The 17013-nt window shown below is 58.3% G+C and overlaps 7 protein-coding genes across 7 annotated transcripts; 2 read left to right on the forward strand and 5 right to left on the reverse strand.

Moving 5' to 3' along the window:
- Positions 1-1113: 1113 nt before the first annotated feature.
- B0I36DRAFT_322676 (ribonuclease T2 family protein) lies at positions 1114-2913 on the forward strand. The gene is made up of 5 exons (XM_046153882.1): positions 1114-1652; positions 1726-1737; positions 1826-1853; positions 1919-2059; positions 2150-2913. Exons 1-5 carry the CDS (start codon positions 1355-1357, stop codon positions 2664-2666), a joined length of 996 nt encoding a protein of 331 aa, XP_046012556.1. The 5' UTR covers positions 1114-1354; the 3' UTR covers positions 2667-2913.
- B0I36DRAFT_322679 (WD repeat domain-containing protein) lies at positions 2914-4626 on the reverse strand. The gene is made up of 2 exons (XM_046153883.1): positions 4056-4626; positions 2914-3957 (listed from the first exon to the last, which is right to left on the reverse strand). Exons 1-2 carry the CDS (start codon positions 4452-4454, stop codon positions 3283-3285), a joined length of 1074 nt encoding a protein of 357 aa, XP_046012557.1. The 5' UTR covers positions 4455-4626; the 3' UTR covers positions 2914-3282.
- A 282-nt stretch (positions 4627-4908) lies between these two features.
- Positions 4909-6348, forward strand: B0I36DRAFT_242443 (GRF zinc finger domain-containing protein; the record flags this gene model as incomplete). The annotated part of the gene is made up of 2 exons (XM_046149911.1): positions 4909-5523; positions 5605-6348. 2 exons carry the CDS (start codon positions 4909-4911, stop codon positions 6346-6348), a joined length of 1359 nt encoding a protein of 452 aa, XP_046012558.1.
- Positions 6349-6428: 80 nt separating this feature from the next.
- B0I36DRAFT_374027 (glutathione-dependent formaldehyde-activating enzyme) lies at positions 6429-7595 on the reverse strand (the record flags this gene model as incomplete). Its single annotated transcript, XM_046160239.1, has 5 exons — positions 6429-6749; positions 6805-7003; positions 7081-7136; positions 7255-7296; positions 7365-7595. The coding sequence occupies 5 exons, from the start codon at positions 7593-7595 to the stop codon at positions 6429-6431; spliced, it is 849 nt and encodes a 282-aa protein (XP_046012559.1).
- A 1407-nt stretch (positions 7596-9002) lies between these two features.
- Positions 9003-10700, reverse strand: B0I36DRAFT_115239 (uncharacterized protein). The gene has a single exon (XM_046147952.1). The coding sequence runs from the start codon at positions 10464-10466 to the stop codon at positions 9405-9407; it is 1062 nt and encodes a 353-aa protein (XP_046012560.1). The 5' UTR covers positions 10467-10700; the 3' UTR covers positions 9003-9404.
- A 627-nt stretch (positions 10701-11327) lies between these two features.
- B0I36DRAFT_115412 (uncharacterized protein) lies at positions 11328-12722 on the reverse strand. The gene is made up of 2 exons (XM_046147954.1): positions 12491-12722; positions 11328-12288 (listed from the first exon to the last, which is right to left on the reverse strand). The coding sequence occupies exon 2, from the start codon at positions 12243-12245 to the stop codon at positions 11358-11360; it is 888 nt and encodes a 295-aa protein (XP_046012561.1). The 5' UTR covers positions 12246-12288; positions 12491-12722; the 3' UTR covers positions 11328-11357.
- Position 12723: 1 nt separating this feature from the next.
- On the reverse strand, positions 12724-16592 carry B0I36DRAFT_115236 (fungal-specific transcription factor domain-containing protein). Its single transcript, XM_046147951.1, has 4 exons — positions 16029-16592; positions 14995-15897; positions 14013-14934; positions 12724-13957 (listed from the first exon to the last, which is right to left on the reverse strand). Exons 1-4 carry the CDS (start codon positions 16403-16405, stop codon positions 12992-12994), a joined length of 3168 nt encoding a protein of 1055 aa, XP_046012562.1. The 5' UTR covers positions 16406-16592; the 3' UTR covers positions 12724-12991.
- Between the last annotated feature and the right edge of the window lie 421 nt (positions 16593-17013).

A 17013-nucleotide genomic window follows, 5' to 3' on the forward strand; every position in this document is an offset into this window, starting at 1 on the left:
AGAAAGACAGAGAGAAAGACAGAGAGAAAGACAGAGAGAAAGACAGAGAGAAAGACAGAGAGAAAGACAGAGAGAAAAGCAAAGTAGTTCATTGATTTGCAATGAAGTAGTACCATGCCGGGCACAGGAACGATTCATAAAGTGGAAGGGTAGATCCAGCAGATCTCAACACATACCAGGGCACGCTCCGGGCTTGACTGCTCAGTCCTTCTGAATGATACAATAATCCATACTGAAGTGTAGGCAGTGGCATGAACACGGTCATAAAGAGCCACCACCCCTCCCAGGAGATTAGGGCCAATGAGTATTTACCAAACCGACTCCACCCGAATGTTTTGTCACCTGTGTTATTACCACTATCAAAACATCAAACACTGCACGAAACGGGCAGTACGTGCGATCGCGACACCGTTGACCGCAACGCACGTAGAACGACAAGGCCACATGAAACACGGATGCTGAACCGATTTACGCCAATAATCATGTTTGGAGCCACAAGCAGATCATGCCGGAGTTTGGACTCCATATCGGGTCTATAGCACGGCAGAGATTGTCGACTTACCAGCTAGCATGATCAAGTGATGGCAGCCTCTCCTATGCCGAGCAATTCACACAAAGACTGAGAGCCAATCAAGACCACATTTAACACGTCCAGTGAAGCTTTTGATTGGTCCTGGTATTTCTCCCAAGTGTATGCGCGTGGCTCCTCCTAGGCTTAGGCTTGCTTGTTTTCTCACATTGTGACAGCCGAAGCCTGGCCAAGAGAGTGGCCACGTGGGCCAAGACCTATCACTCCGCAATCTGCACCGAGCCGAGCTGGCGGGCCTCCAGATGGCAAGGGGGGCCGAACGGCGACATCCGACCGACCGGGACTTGATTGCTTTGAGTCTCTGGCTACTGCTGCTGCTGTGTTGTTTTTTTGCTCTGCAGGGTTGCAAAGTGAGCTGCCCAAACAGGACTGACGCCGTGATTGTGGTTCCTGGCCGTTGCGAGGCATTGGCCAGTCAGAGGGCGCATCGGGGCCAGGTGCACGGCCGGCGTCGTCACCGACGGCCCCACCGCGCCCAGCCTTCCCTTCTGGGGCCAGCCGCTCCTCGACTTGCAAGCTTCTCCAGCGGACAACGGCGCCTCGAGCAATCCCAGGATCGCCATCATGTAATCAATAGGCGGCCGGCATTGGCCTGGGGCCATAAAAGCATGGCCCTGCCCCGTCGATACGGACCGCCCAGCCAGCACTGTAGCTCCCGCTCTCCGCTTGCTCAGATTCCCGGAGTGTCATCAGAGGACGACGTCACCAGTTCCAAGGCCAGCCAAGACGAGCCAAGAAGAAACAAGAGATCCGTACTAGCTAGCCATGGCTCCCTCCCGCTTCTCCGCCCCGGCCAACGCCGCAGTCGCCTTCTCCCTGCTCGCCCAGACGGCCCGCGCCGGCCTCTACCCGGGCCTCAGTACCGCCAACCACACCTGTGCCCTCGTCGAGCCCGTCCTCTCGTGCTCAGCAGGCGCAACCCCGGACAAGGTCGACTCGTGCTGTGTCGAGACCTACGGCGGCCTCCTCCTCCAGACCCAGTTCTGGAACACCTACACCGGCCTCGAGGCCGAGGGCCAGCTCCTGCCCCAAAACTCATGGACCATACACGGCCTGTGGCCTGGTAAGTCTGCATTTCCGGTGGCTATGCAGGCCAGGAGATCCAACAGAGAAAAGCTAACCGTTGGCACTTGCAGACTTCTGTAACGGTAAATAATTGACCTGAATGCGGATCACTATGCCGCTTTGTTCGACATCCAGACTGGAAACTGACATGCTGTCTTTCCCGTCAAAAAGGCTCCTACACGCAGTATTGCGACCTAAGGTAGGCATCGCCAGTTTCACCCCAGGCCTGACGTTCAATAATATCTACTAACACCACCATAACAGCCGCCAGTATGACCCTGAGCCGTCCCCCAACACTACCACCGGCACTCCGGCCGGCGAGCCCGTCCCGCCCTACACTGGCAACTCGATCGAAGAGTTCATCACGCCTTTTGGCAAGTACGATCTTCTTGCGTACATGAAGAAGTAGGTCTTGAGTCCTCACCTCCACCCCACCGTGGGGAATACCTTTCCGAGACACCATCCCTCTGACACGCGAATCCCTCCACCCGTCAGGTTCTGGATCGGCCTGAACCAGCAAGACTGGTTCCTGTGGGCCCACGAGTTCTCCAAGCACGCCACCTGCTTCAGCACCTTTGACGTCGAGTGCTACGGCCCCCAGTACCGCAAGAACGAGGACCTCGTCGACTTCCTCGAGACCACCATCTCCTACTTCAAGACGCTCCCCACCTGGCGCTGGCTGGCCTGCAAGGGCATCCACCCGTCCAACCAGACGGCCTACTCGCTCTCGGACATCCAGGGCGCCCTCACGGAGAAGTACGGCTTCCTGCCCTACGTCGGCTGCTCGGGACCCAAGTACAACACCACCGCCGCGGGCGCGGGCTCCCTCGACAACGGCGGCACCGTCCTCTCCGAGATGTGGTACTACATGCACGTCGCCGGCCGCCCGCAGGACGGCAGGGCCGTGCGCGTCCCCGCAGACATCAACGGCGGCCGCGTGTCCAACTGCGCAAAGGCCCCCGGCGCCGTCTGGTACTACGAGCGCACCGCCGGCTCCGAGTGGACAGAGTGAGGGGGGAGAGAGAGAGAGAGGAAAGGGATCGTTGCTTCTCTCGTGGAGGGATGTGTGGAGGAAGCTTTAGCTCGTGTCGTGAGTGTGCCCCGAGGTGGCCTGCAGTGCACATATTTGAGACTATCTCCGAGTGGACACATGCGCTTTGCTCAATTCATGACACGGTCAATAACCGGCTGAGAAGCCTGTCCTCGATACTTATAGTAGTAATGAATAATAAAACAATACAATATGACGATCACCTCATAGTTTCAGGATCCTGGCATTCTTAAATCATACACCAATGGTCATGTACCACAGGGGTGGTCACCATAAACCATAGTCCCAAGCATTGGTTCGTAATATTTGTTTGCAGTAATGTCAGCTACCGCCCTCGACTTGAGTGCCGGGGGGGGGGGGATACTCGAACAGCCCCTAAAGGAAACTCCCAAAACTCCGGCTAGATGCTCCTTTTTTTATTTCCCCTTGTTTTGCTCCCACGCCCTTCATGGTTTCCCTTCTTTCTCTTCGAATGTGCAGCAGCAATCTCTCCGAGCAGCAATTTGCGTCATGCTCCTTGAGACGCTCCACCTCTTCTTCTTCTGCTTCATCCTCGTTCCTCATCCTCACAAGCCAATCACCTCCCCTGGAGCATCATATTCGCATCCCACAGCAGTAACCGCTCGTCCCAGCCCACGGTAGCGACCCACCCGCCCACGCCAAACAGGCACCAGTCGACGCCCATGACGAACTCGGTATGCCTGTTCATCAGGCCCAGCTGCACGCCGGCGCGGATGGGCGACTGGCTGGCCTGCTCGGGCGTGGGCGCCATGGTGGACCCGTCTGTCCACAGGCGCACCGTCATGTCGTAGCTCGTGCTGACGAGGATGTCGCTGGCGTGCGGGGACCACGCGAGGCGGCGGACCGCGTACTCGTGGCCCATGAGCAGGGCGCTGGGGCCCGCCGAGGCGTTGCGGATGTCAAAGATCCGGATGCTCCTGTCCACCCCGCCGGTCGCGATCACCGTGTCGTTGTACTTGTTCCAGTCGTGCGTCAGGATCTCGGCGGGCATGGTCGGCGGCGGGGGGCCCGGGAGGTTGGCGGGCAAGGGCACGGGCGGCATCTGGTGCACGGGGATCTTGGTGGTGAGGTGGTACTGGGCGGACACGGGCGTGCGCAGGTCGAATATCCGCAGGAACGAGTCGGAGGAGACGGCCGAGATGATGTTGGGGTTTGACGGGCAGTACGAGGTGCTGTATGTGCAGTTGCCCACGGGAAGGGTTCGTATCGAGTCCTTGCGGGCGGGCGACCACTGTTTCCCCCAGAACGAAACGGACGACTGTTAGCGGAAACTGCAAGGCTATGATGATGACGGCAAAGAGGAACACAGCCAAAATGGGCGATGCATACAATCTTGACGGTGCCGTCCCAACTACTTGACGCGAAGGTATCCTTGGTCACGGGGCTCCAGGCGACGGAGAAGGTCTCGCGCTTGTGCTCGTGGAAGTTCATGACGGGGAAGTCGTTGACATTGATGTCGTATAACTTGACGGAGCCGTCGCCGCAGGCCGCGAGGAGCTGGTTCTCGTTGATCTCGGACCAGGCGACATCGTACTGGGCGTCGTTTGTGTCAAACGTCTTTTCGATGCGCACCCCCTGCGGGCCGAGCCCCAGGCAGAAGAGGCGGCCGTTGCCGACAATGCCATAGTTTGCGGCGGATGCGACGGCGATGCGCGAGTCGTAGTAGGGCGAGTATTTGACGGCGTACGGGTTGAAGCCCGGCGTGCGGAACTCGAGCATGGCAGCCATGGCGGGCGAGATGGGAGGTTGAGTGTAGTTGCCCAGACGAGGTGGCAGCTTCGAGATCGTGGAGAGTGTCGCCCATGGGGGAGGACTGCGCTAGGCAAAGCACGCCGCGGGGCCTCGGCAGAAGTCACGGCGGAGCGGACAGCTCAAGTAGCGGGGGGAAGCAGCTGTGGTGGGTACTGTGGGCGGCCAGGCCAGGGGTCTGTCTGCTGCTCTGTGGAGGGGGTTTTGGCACATGAAAGGCTCCAAATCCCTGTCTGCTGAAGGATGGCCCTGGTGCTCCCATTCAATTGGTCGCCCTTTGCTCAACACGGAAGGCACCCTCCCAAGGCTGCCTCAGCTCAAAAAGAACGTTACCATTAATCCGTAGTTCTTGCAATATCAGATATTCTGAAATGCTTGCTGTGCAAATCCCAACCAGCGACTGGCGACACACGAGTGGAGGAATCTGTGCACAATGGACGCGTTCTTGAGGGGCGTGAAGCGGAAATCCACAGCACCGTCGGTCCCCGATCCCTCGCCATACCTACAAGATGATGACGAGTCGACAGACGTCAAGCTGGCGATCCTGGCCTCTTTACACCCAGGACTGGGTCAAGACGTGCTGCTGGACAGCCTCTTGGCCCACGACGGTTCAGTCGAGGCCACCTCTGCATCCTTGGCAGACACGCAATTCACACCACCTCTGTTGCACAAGCCCAGCCAAGCCGTGGTAGGAACTCAGACCTCACTCAGAGGCTTCGCCACGAGCAACAGCACGACAAAGCTAGGGACTACTCCTACGAAGAAGCCCAAGACACTGTCCAGGAAGGGCACAACCCTTCGTCTATACGACCCAGAAGACGTGGCAGAGCACACCCCATGCAGCATCATACACAACTTCCTTCCCGTCGACATGGCCAACGACCTGCTCCGCGAAATGCTCGAAGAGTCCAAGACTTTTGAGAAAATCACCTTTAAGATCTTTGACAATGTCGTCGCAAGCCCCCACACCTCGACGTTCTACGTCGAGACAGAGGCAGAACAGAGCACGCAGAAGAACGAATACTACTATAACGGCTCCAGCTTAACGGTATGTTCCAGCATGCGGAGATGTGAACAACGCCAGACAGGTGCAGATATGGAGACTGACTACCACGAAACACAATTGTAGGACGTGCGTCGGATCACGCCACAGCTTCTGCGGGTCAAGCCACTGGTCAGGGAGGCTGTGAACAAGGAGATCCAGCACCGCATCAAAACCAAGTACCCGGATGGCCAGAAGCTCAAATACCAATCACCAGACCCATGGCAGCCCAACGCAGCCTTTGTCAACTGCTACAACGGGCCCCAAGAACATGTTGGATATCACAGCGACCACCTCACCTACCTTGGACCGCGGGCTGTGATCGGATCGCTCTCCCTTGGCGTCGCTCGCGAGTTCCGCGTACGCAAAGTGCTCCCCCGAGACAGCGACAACAACCTCACGGATGATCCAGATGCCGAGGGTCAGATCTCCATCCATCTACCTCACAATTCCCTGCTCGTCATGCACAGCGAGATGCAAGAACTCTGGAAGCATTCAATCGCCCCGGCGCAGGCTATCGATCCGCATCCCATCGCTGGCAGTAGGAGAATCAATGTGACCTACAGAGACTACAAGGCCATTTTCCACCCCAAATACACGCCCAAGTGCAAATGCGGAATACCGACGGTGTTGAAGGTTGTGCAGAAGCGCAAGGAGAATTGGGGGCGGTACTTCTGGATGTGCCACCGTGGTAACACGCCACAAGGGGAGAGCTGCTCCTTTTTCAAATGGGCGGATTTCGACGACGACGGCAATCCGGTTTGGGACGTGGCCCGCTATCGGAAAGGCGGTCGTCCGATAGAGAGCAACGACACAAACGCCATGACATGAAACTCCTTTCGCGAAACTTCATTCTCTGAACATTATGCTACGTACTGCATCATCACACGAGGTCAAAAGCGAGTACCTTCTCATGGCTCGGTGTATCCCGGCGGGATGTTGGTGTATCCGTCACTGTGAGACAGCTTGAGCTCCTTGAGGTCGACACCATTGAGAATCCTGATGTTGAGCGGCCGGAGGTGAGCACCGCCCAGTACCCACTTCTTGCCCTCTTCAGACAAGTTGGCAATCGCGGCCTCGGGAGGCGAGTGATACTTGCCATAGAGGTAGATGCCGCAGGTCTTGCAGAATGCCTTGCCCCAGACTCCAAGGTTGAAGCGGTAAACTGTCACATTCTCCTCGCCCTGGATCGACACCCTTTTCGCCGAAGGGTAGATCCATGCGCAGCCGGCCTAGAATGTTTGTCAGCGTGTTGCAAGGAAAGGGGCATTCTTGGTTCAGACTGACCCTGTTGTCAAAACTGCAGTTGCATTCCGTCATGAACTTGTTATAAGTCTTGTCGAGAGGAAACGTGTTGATACCAACACGCACAGCACCGCAATGGCAACTGCCGGTGTAGAACTTGATGCCCTCGCCCTCGCCTTCTGGTTTCGGCCCTTCGAACTCGGGGATCTCGTACTTGCTCCCGAAACTAGCGCCGTCGAAGCTACAGCACATGAGGAATGTCAGTAAAAACATCTGACCGAGTACCCTTTGAAGGTTGCGAAGGAGGGTTCATCTTACTGGTCAAGCTCCATATCCCAGAGGTTAGGCAATTGGCCGTGCTGGAAGGATCGAGCCTGTAGGATACAATCAGCTGGGGTTGCCAGACCAAGGCAAAAATGTCTCTGGGGGAGACAACAGGCAACTCACATTGACGGAGAACAAGTCAAACTTGTCGCCGGAATCGAGCGTGACATGCCCTTTGACGACGATGGTGGTCCCGCACTTGCCACAGAACTGGAAGTCATTAGCCAGCATGCTCAAGCGCAACTTCGATTTTCGGTCATGGCCGGGACGGCACCTACCATGTGGTCGATGCCCTTTGGGCCGAATTGGTACGAAACCAGGTCTTCGAGCTTGCCCTTTTCAAAGACGAGATCCTCTTGGCCTTTGAGTCGAGCGTACAGGAAGGCGTCCTTGTGGCAGTAGCTGCAGTTGCAGCCCTGGAGCTTTTTTATCTCTGGGAGTTTGGCCTCGAAGACAAAGGCGGCACAGTGGCAGTTGCCACGGTAGGTCTTGGGTTCTTCCTCAGCCATGATGATGTATGGATGTTTAGAGGGCGATGGAAGCTGATGGCGGCGACAGATGTGCGAGGTCGACACGAAAGGAGTACACAGACAAGACAAGATGGGGTGGAAAAGCAGAGTGGTTAAGTCAGACCGCGGACGTGCCGAGGTGACTATATACTCATTTTCTACACGGCTTGGCTCACTCGACCTTTAGCACGGTAAGCACAGCTCTCTAGCCTGCAGCTTGCATTCGGCCATTGGCAGCAGCAGCAAAAAGCAACAAAGCTTCGAGCCCCAACAGGTTCTGGACTGGGAAGCGGTGGATTCACAGCAGCAACCCCGCGGAACCCCGGCTGTCGGGCGTGGACCCTGAGAAAACAGCGGGGATCGCTGCCTGGGCGCCAAGCTTTGCACTTTCCAGATCAGGGCAGGCTCAATCCCCTTGATTGCCGCGGGCTGTCAGCTCAGCGCTTGTCGTCATCAGCGCTCTCACCAGCAATTGACTACAGAGCAACAACGAGGAACAATTGCCAGCAGGCATCAAGTTACCACTCGCCAAGGAAGGATTGCGCAATGCCTCCATGGGCGGAGGTACGAGCACTGGCAAGTGTCTCCTTGTGCGACGGTTCCATACGTATTCAGCACAAGCAGGCCCGCTTCTCCAGGCCCCTCTGCTCCAACCTGCGTCTCCACCTGCAACGCAGAATGTCGGTTCACGATGGACCTTTCAGCTTCGCGCACGCGCGCGGACTTTACACCACTCCGTCCGGGAAATCCAATGGACCGCGACCGTGGCGTCCCGGTCCTGGACGCGAAGGCGTCGCGCGATCAGCTGACTTTGGGGGCTAGTCCTTCCCGTGCAGGTGTGACAATGAGTCACACAGTTGTATTGCAGCGTGTGGATCTCGATGGCCAGCTCAGCTGAAAGGTGACCGACCTCAGCTTGCAAAAGCCGTGGATTAGTAGATGGGAGATTGGGGGTCCCCAAGGGGGTAACCTGTCATTGATAAGGAGGCAGGCATGTTCACTCATCTGAATGAGAGCAAGCAAAATTCCAGTTGTCGAAACCAGTCAGACCTGGGGGTGTGATGCGGAGCTATCGGTGTACGTACGGGGCCACGCGCGAAGTGCTGCGATGCCTGGAAAATGACCTGAAGTCTTTCAAAAGTCCCTTGTCTATCTGTAAAATGACCTGCCACAGTGCTTGGGTGCTGCTCAACAGGACAAAAAGACCGCCAGAGCAACAATTGGCACACAAACAAGAACCGCAGGGCCGCCATGCACAATTTTGTGAGTGTATCGATTGACCAATAGATTTCCTTCATTTGAAAAAAAAGAGTCGGCATGGCAGATTTCACGTGTCACGGACAAACACACACGAAAACTGACGCTTGAACGCACGTTTCACGGCTTTCATCATGGTCTCAGGGATTTCAGGGCGGGTGGGTGAATCAGTAAAGCGCGGGAATGTATCATAGCGCCACCTTGCGATTCACACACATGTCCCATGTACCATTTCACAGCGCCCCGAGGAACGAGCACTGTTCTTTCGTGAACAAGCCGTTCATTTCGGCATTGCAAAGGCGCCACACGTTGCAAAGGGAGATGAACCAGATTGGACACGCCACACAGAGTTGGGACACATTGCCATTTCAGATAATACATGTACACTTTTGGCATGATACCAAGCAGCACACGCCCCCTCGACGCTTTCCTGCCGTAGCTAGTAAGGAAGGATCCAGCAAGCATGCATGGACGTACCGAAGGAAAGACCTAGATAGCTGCAAGTATCAGAGCTGGTAGGCCCGGCCCTTTTTCTCTAACCTCTGTGAACTGCTAGCCCCTCCGATCCCGTCTGCCACCCCTCCGACTCCGCGGCGGCGTCGAGTTCTCCTCCATGACCACAATCTCATCCTCGTCCTCCGACTCGGTCTCGCTATGGCTGTAGTCCTCGCTGCTTAATATCGACGATGGGACGACTCTCGGGGGCGCACCTGCCCCGCCTCTTCCCGGCCCCGCGCCACCACCGCCACGAACCCCAGGCGCCATGACCACGGGCACTCCCCTGGGCGGCATGGGGCCCCGACTCCTGCTGCGACTCCTCACGGACGAGGCACCGCCGTACCCGAGCGCCGACCGGTCCGTCATCTCCTCCTCGACGATGATTTGGTCCTCGTTGGGGTTGTGGTAGGCATATCGCCCTCCCCGGCCTCCACCACCACCACCGCCGCCGCCGCCACTCCTCCGGTTCTCCGCGACCCGCCGTGTCGACGTCTCCGCGACCCGCCGTGTCGACGTCTCCCGGCGCACCTCGACCATCCTCGGCGGAGATCGCGATCGGGACCGCGAGTGGTGGTGCCGGTGCTGCTTCTTCTTCATCTTGAGCACCCCTCCGCGGCTACGACTGCGCCTCGCGCCCTCGACCGCAATGACCGCCGCCGCCGCAGCAGCCGGCCCCGCATTGGTAATCACAGTCCCCGTGGCCCGGCTGCGCGAACGCTCGTCCCGCCGCCGCGTCGAGACCACCGACCTCGACATGTTGGTCACCGAGCCCCGCTCGGACCAGACCTGCCTTCCCGGCAGGCCAAAGTTGAGGCAGAAGTATATCACCCACAGCACGAACAGGAACGCTGCCACAGATCCGACCACGATGCCCGCGACCGTGCCGGGAGGCGGGCTGTTGGGCAGGCCGTAGCCCTCCGGGACGGTGTCTACGCCGCTGGTTGCGCGGTGGAGGTTTCGGAGGCTGCCGAGGAAGGCGCCATTGTTCTTGCTGTTGTGGTCAGGGGCGAGCGAGTCGGTCAGGCGGCGGAGGAGGAGGTGAACAGTATTGGAGGAGGAAGAGATTGAGCCATCGCTGTCGCTGTCGCCAGTGCTGAGCCCCGATGTGGGTGCCATCCGGGAAGGAAGATGCTGGTCGTCGTTGTCGTTACTGTCGTCGATTTGTCGGGAAATACAGCTCAGAGAGGACTATAGTTGCCGTGTTCGCCACCGACTTGTCCAGAGTGCCAGTGTTTCCCCCTGAGCAGGCAATCGTACTCTGGCGAAGCGGCTCTATGTGTTTTTGTGGCGGACTTGCTATTGTGTAGGGCCTGTCCAAAGGAGTGAGACAGGGACGACCTTGTCGCTGCTCAGCTGAGTCGGTGTCGCAAGTGAGTGTGAAGGCGGTGGCCCAATGTGGTGTATGGTGTGTGAAGGGTCAAAGATTGTGTCCGACAGTACTGAATTTGGCGCAAGCACGCTGTGCTTGTCCACGACGCTCGAGAATGGATTGCAGCCGCAGTGGATCGTGAGGCTTCTAATTATGCTTCTGCCTTGGCTGACATGAAAGGTTTAGGTCGGGGATGGATGGGGGAAGGAGGTGCAGATGCGCAAGTCGTTGCTGGGCGGTTGTCGTGCAGCAGTCGGGGGGGTGGGGCTCAGCCACAGCCCTGCGAGCCCAGCCAGCGCCATCCAGAGGCCAATTGGCGTCAATCAAGCAGAAATAGCGACAGCGCATGATTGCCTGCATCTTCATCGCCAGCGCTTCAGCATAGCATGGAGTCGTGACTTGCTCCTCCAGGTGCACCAGGGTCTGCAGCAGCTCCTCCTGCCTCCTGCCTCAAATGAAAATGAAAATGAACCCTTCAATTGTGGACAATACAACATGTTTTTTGGTGCAGTTCCTCGCCAGTACCGAACGCCTTTTAGAGAGAACACAAGTTCCCAGCAAGACCGTGGGGGCACATAGACCTCGAGCATTGCCAGGTTCAATTAAACCACCAAGGACGCCACTTCAGCGACCATCTTTCAACCGCGCTTGTCCTTGGCTCCCGCCCTCCTCTGCTTCCTCGAATCGACCACCACACTGACAGGCCATAGCACGGCGACACCAAGCACACACAGGAATGTGGCAAAGAGCTGCCAGAGGAACCACAGCGGGCCGAATGGCGACACAAACTTGAGCCACTGGTCCACCTGGTAGTGGTCCTCCTGGCCCTTGATGTAATAGAGCTTCTTGCTGCCGCTGCTGCTGTGGCTAGGTCTATCGCCATTCACCATCGTGTTGGATGGTGTGAACGTGCTGTTGTGGTGTGCGGGTGTGGGACCGGGAGCAGCGACCTGTGCAAAGGAGGGCATCGCCTCTCCGTCGTTCCCTTCCAGCTTGACCTCTCCGCTGGCGTTGTTCTTGTTGCTGCTGCTGCTGCTGTTGTTGTTCTCGCCGCTCCGAGATGCTGATGCATGGCGTCCGTCCTGCTGCTCCGGCGCGGGCAGGGACGCCAACTCGAGCACGCTGACGAGCTTGACTTTTGCCTGCCACAGGTTGAAGGGGACGACCCAGATGGTGAAGGTCTGGCGGATGGTGACGTACAGCAGCCCGGCCTTGGCGTCGAAGGCGGCGCTGTCAACCACGAGCGCGATGCTGGGCGAGAGGATCTTGTACCACTGGTACACAAGCTGGACGAGGTAGCGCGAGTTGAGCGGCCACAGCTTGTGTGTCGGGTCCGGCGACGTGACCTGCTGCTCGCGCGGGTCGCTGTCAATGCCGCCAAACGCGAACGAGGGCACGCGGCAGAACGGGTGGATGAAGTACGCGTTGGGCAGGAAGTACGTGTTGAGTGTCGCCTCTTGCTCCCCGCGGCTGCCCTGCGTCAGGGACAGGATCACGGACTCGATCTCGCGGGTTGGGTCCTCCATGGTGTGCGTGTGTGTTGTGCGTGGTGGTGTGTGATGAAAGCGACTGAGATGGTGAGCTGGGTGGAGGTATGGCTCAAGGGAGTGTGCTGGTTGTGTGCAACTTATTAGATTCCTGCGACGTTAAGGAGCAAAAGCGTAGCACACCGGCAGACTCGGAAGGAGCGCGTCGGCAAGGACGAACCTAGGGCACACCTGCTCCAAACCTGGCGTCACGGGAATTAATGGGGTCGAGTGACGGCACTCACTTGTACTGGCGGGTTCCAGCACGTGTCAGTGCTCCATTGAGTTTATCCCCGAGTCTTTCGTCGCTGATGGCTCCCTTTCCTTGTGATCGAGGCTCTGCCGCTGCGCCAGTGTCTCAGCAGTTCCTGTGGGTGTGGATTGGGGAATGCGTGTAGAGAACAAGGCGTGACGTCATGCCTGGGACCACTCTTGGCAAAGCATGTGAAAGCACCCTGGGTTGGGCAGGCTACCCCGGTCGGCCCAAAGACCTGTCAACCACTTTTGTAACTGCACAGCAATGTGGACGACACATGGGTTTTCTACTCAGGGAGACATGATTTGAGACAAGAGGCGGCGAGGCGGCTCAGTATCGGCGAGTTATGATATATCTCTGCTGGTGTCTCAGACTATCCCTCTCCGCGTTTCCCAAACAAAAAGGGGTTTCCACCCGCCAAGGTCCTCCTCCTCCGCTTGTACATGTTGGCAACTGTCGTCATGTACACGTATAGCCAGATGTCGTCCTATCAGCCATTGCCGCTGCCGCCTTGCTGGCCGCCAAAAAAGAATCCATCAAAAAGATCGACCTGCTGCCCGTCGCTAAAGTCGTGATGCATGCCCTCCCACCCCATGCCCAGCCCGACATCCATCTGCATGTCCTGGCCATCAAACCCCAGCAGTCCCCCGCCACCAGCCCCGATCCCTTGCTGGTCTTGGTCCAGCTGCTGCTGGTGAAGCTCCTGCAGGAAGTCCATCCCCTGCAGGTCGGCGTAAGACAGGGACGCCACGCCCCCAGCCTCGTTCCCGTACCCTGCCGTGGTTGGTGATTGCAGCATGCCGTATCCAGCATCACTGGCCGCATACTGTGGGGGGACAGTCTGGTTGGATCGCGGCGTCAGGCTACGGACAGATATCGGCGAGTCAACTTGCCCGGCAGCGGGGGACACGCTGCTCAGCACCGGATCCAGGTTCGTGTGGACAGACATGCCGGCTGCTGTCGTAGATGCCGCTGAGGACTGACCGTCGAGCATGCCTTCGCCCGATGAAGCAGCCGTCAGAGATCGCAGCGCGCCATAGCCACCGTCCTGCTCGGTCTTCACTCGTGGATCTGCGTGCCGGTATGGCGTGCTTGGCGGATCCTGCGTGCTCGAGGCGGGCGCGGCCGCGGCGGCGCTGGCATAGCCGTACGCATTGGGTTGGAACCCGCCGGCAGCTGCATTTTCTAGAGATCGCCGCGCAGGGTGCCACCTCCGATTGGCGGAGGCATCGCGGGCGGACATGTAGTCGTTGTCGGCACCCCCCATTCTCGAGCCCTGCTGCTGATTCCGGACAAGTACTTGACCAAAGCCTCCAGTGGAGTGCGCCATCCTGATTGTCGCCTTGGCCGTCCGGTCGAAGGCATCTCGGCAGGCCTCTGCTGGAGGGCACTTGTCGATGAGGTCGGTGAAGACCGACGTGGCTGCTAATATCGTAAAGTCGACCTCATCCATGGTCTGACATTGCGGGTTAGTCTCGTCGTGCGTGCTTTTTTGTTTTTCTGTCACTTACCAGACGGCTCCTGACAATTGGTGAGTGCCAGATGGCATAGAGGTACGAAATGCCCGCCATAAAGAGATGGTGCGTGGCGAGATAGGTATAGTTGACCAGTCCGACCAAGTGCAGCTGCCTGTACAGTCGCAGAATCTTCTGTCCAGCCTCGGCCACCTTGAGGTACACTCTCTCCTCGTCGTCACGCTGCTCAGCCGTGTAGACGGACGGACTGTTGACTTCCTTGGACGTGTTGTACTCCCCTTCAAACATTGACGGCACACTCAGGCTCTGCCGGTACAACATGATTATGGTCTGCCAGTAATTGAGCTCCAGGAACTCGGGCGAGAACGCCACGCCAGACTGCGCCTTGGACGGCGCAGACGCCTTCCACTCAAACAGGCGCTGGTCAATATGCCGGCGCCAGCTGCGGAATGAATCGAACCGCTCCAGAAACGGCGACGGGAGGTTCGTGTGCATGTACTCGTTGCGGACGTTCTGCCCGTTGAAGCGGGCAATCTGCGTCTGCTGATACTGAAGCACCTGCAGAATCTCGGACTGCAGCAGCCGCAAGCGGAAGTAATGCTTCGCCACAGCCTTGTACGTCGGCTCGCCCTCGACCGGCTTCCTGGTGAAGCCCTGTGGGGTGATGAACTTGTCGTCCAGCAGAGACGGGAACTCGGTGGTAATAACCTGGTCCGACACGCCAAAGGGGCGACCGACGCATGTGCTCACGAGCCGGTCGAACGAGTACGTGCACCACCAGAGACGTCTTCTCAGGTCACGCACAAACTCTCGCCTGCCCTTCTCGCGGAACTGGGCCTCTCGTGCCTCATTGGATGCTGAAGGCGTGGTGCTAGACAAGTCAAACTCGATGTCCTTGCCGTCCTCGTAGTGAAGGCCCAAGTCAACAGCCAGGCGCACGGCTACTCCAACAATGTACCTGGAACGGTTCGTTAGCATACCGGGTGGCGACTGCCAGACAACCAAACCGTCGACTTACCACAAGCCCGGGGGCACAGGCCGCAGCAGTGCGAAATTTGCCAGCAGCAGCACGGCCTGCAACTCCTCGAGACCGCCACCACTGTTGCCCAGGCACGCCTCGAGATGTACAATAGCGCTCGCATGGTACTCCTCGGGCTGTGCCTGCCTCTTGAGCGCCCCTCCACTACCCGAGGCTGTCGCCTGGGCGTCCATGATGATGCCGCCGCCGATTGCGAAGACCATGTTGAGCATGTACAGCTCCTTTGAGCCGCACGCCCTGCCCTCCTCCTTCGAGTACGCGAGGTCAAACATCTGCATGAACTCGCCGCGGTGCAGCACGGGGATCTGAGGGTTCGCGTACTCAAAGTACAGGTTGACGAGCTTGATCGCGAGCTCCCGGTCCGGGAACTCGGCCGGGTTGATCGTCGGCCGGGTGTGCAGGCCAAAGAACGAGTCTCGCATCGAGGTGCCGCCCGGCTGTTGCTGTTGTTGTTGTTGCTGCTGCTGCTGCTGTTGTTGCGCAACCGACTCCCTGCGCCTGGAGGGCCGCGGGCCCGTCTTGTCCGAACTCGACTTCTGGTCGCCAACAGAAGACTGCACGGCGGCAAAAACGACCCGCGCGAAGGAGATGCCATTAGTAGACGCCACCGATCTCATGTTGCCACTCTGCCTCGAGCCAGCCGGCTTGCCAGGCGGTCTTATGTGCTCGCCGTCGCGCGTTTGTGGTCTTGACATTTCTGTGTTCTCAGTGTTGGTCCCTGACGCCATGGGCTCGGAGATATCAGCCATGACCTTGTCCAGCACCGCCTGTGCCGCTGGGCGCGAGCAATGCTCCAAGCTATCTGCCGAGGGGACCTGGATGTTGTTGGCCACAAGCAACTTCTCCAGCTGATCAACACGAGTCTCGAGGTAAAAGACATAGCTAGGCCCCAGTCCACATGTTAGCACGTTTCTCGTGGATTACGGAACAAGATACTCAAGCCGGACGTGAGCGTGCTCCCCGTAAACACCTTCTTTGGAAGAATTGCAGAGCAAGTGGTCATATATATATACCTTCTGGGGATCTCCCGCTTCGTGATGGGATCATAGCCAACACAAGATACTCCGGCCTTTGCACAGCTCGCGCAGCTCGGCAGCTTCTGGTCGCACCGGTTCTTTCGCAGGCGGCACCTGTTGCAAGCGCTGACGTTGCGAAAACTGCTGCTACTGCCGCCTGCTACTGCTGCTGCTCCTCCTCCCGCGGACGAAGGGGTAGGCTTGCCACCCGTCGTGCCGCCGCCACCGTCAGACTGCTCCGTCGCGGCGCTGGGCGATTCCAGGGCCCCGATCACGGCGGCGGCCGACGCTGGCGAGTCATCATTGTTGTCCGATGGCGAGGCCTGGCGCTGGCGTTTCGCCGGGTGCGCAGGGGACGGTGACATCCCGCCCATTGGCTGGCTGGCTGTCCGTCGAGCAGCCGTGCGTCGCCCTTCGTAAGCCACAGCCTGGTCCTCAGTCAGGCCTCGCTGCAATCTCCCCAGGCGGTGCTGGATAGAGAGAGAAATAACGCGGCTCGGGACCAGGTGACGGCGGGAAGAAGCTTGGAGCCCGGCTCTGTGGTGGCTACCGGGACTGCCGCGGCTGGCTCGGCGGTGGTGGTGGGCGGTCTGCTCAGGCGCAGGCGCAAAGATAATGAGTGCGCGGTCTGTGGCGCGCCAGAGTAGTAATTGCTGGAGACAATGTTCTTGTTCTTTTGCCTCTGCCGTTGTAGTGGTCTATGCCGTCGAGTCCATCAACCACACATTGGAGTTGCTCAGCAGACCAATCATGTGTCCTTTTGTCGCTGTGCGTGCAAGCAAGTTCGCGCGTGTTGTCGGCGTGGTTGCTTATCTCTCTCCCCTCCGTCTCCAAATTGACAAGCGCCCGTTGCTGCAATGATGGGGGTTTTTCCGGTTTTCCAAAGCCTAGATTTGCTATGGGGATTGATGAGCCGTCGTTGCGGCTTGTGCACAGCGGCGATGGTTGTCTGTAAATTCAGAGCAAGGCCATCCTTCCCGTT

The sequence above is a fragment of the Microdochium trichocladiopsis genome (assembly GCF_020744255.1).
Source record: "Microdochium trichocladiopsis strain MPI-CAGE-CH-0230 chromosome Unknown B0I36scaffold_5, whole genome shotgun sequence".
Classification (NCBI taxonomy): domain Eukaryota; kingdom Fungi; phylum Ascomycota; class Sordariomycetes; order Xylariales; family Microdochiaceae; genus Microdochium; species Microdochium trichocladiopsis.

Excerpts from the sequence above, each read along its gene's own strand:
- B0I36DRAFT_115236 (XM_046147951.1), bottom strand. The coding sequence starts at position 16,405 with ATGGGCGGGATGTCACCGTCCCCTGCGCACCCGGCGAAACGCCAGCGC. Across the intron at positions 15,898-16,028 it reads AAGCGGGAGATCCCCAGAAG|CTATGTCTTTTACCTCGAGA; the intron begins GTATATATATAT and ends ACTGGGGCCTAG. Across the intron at positions 13,958-14,012 it reads CAATTGTCAGGAGCCGTCTG|ACCATGGATGAGGTCGACTT; the intron begins GTAAGTGACAGA and ends CCGCAATGTCAG.
- B0I36DRAFT_115412 (XM_046147954.1), bottom strand. The coding sequence starts at position 12,245 with ATGGAGGACCCAACCCGCGAGATCGAGTCCGTGATCCTGTCCCTGACG.
- B0I36DRAFT_322676 (XM_046153882.1), top strand. The coding sequence starts at position 1,355 with ATGGCTCCCTCCCGCTTCTCCGCCCCGGCCAACGCCGCAGTCGCCTTC. Across the intron at positions 1,854-1,918 it reads ACGCAGTATTGCGACCTAAG|CCGCCAGTATGACCCTGAGC; the intron begins GTAGGCATCGCC and ends CCACCATAACAG. Across the intron at positions 2,060-2,149 it reads CTTCTTGCGTACATGAAGAA|GTTCTGGATCGGCCTGAACC; the intron begins GTAGGTCTTGAG and ends TCCACCCGTCAG.
- B0I36DRAFT_322679 (XM_046153883.1), bottom strand. The coding sequence starts at position 4,454 with ATGGCTGCCATGCTCGAGTTCCGCACGCCGGGCTTCAACCCGTACGCC. Across the intron at positions 3,958-4,055 it reads GGGACGGCACCGTCAAGATT|TGGTCGCCCGCCCGCAAGGA; the intron begins GTATGCATCGCC and ends TGGGGGAAACAG.
- B0I36DRAFT_115239 (XM_046147952.1), bottom strand. The coding sequence starts at position 10,466 with ATGGCACCCACATCGGGGCTCAGCACTGGCGACAGCGACAGCGATGGC.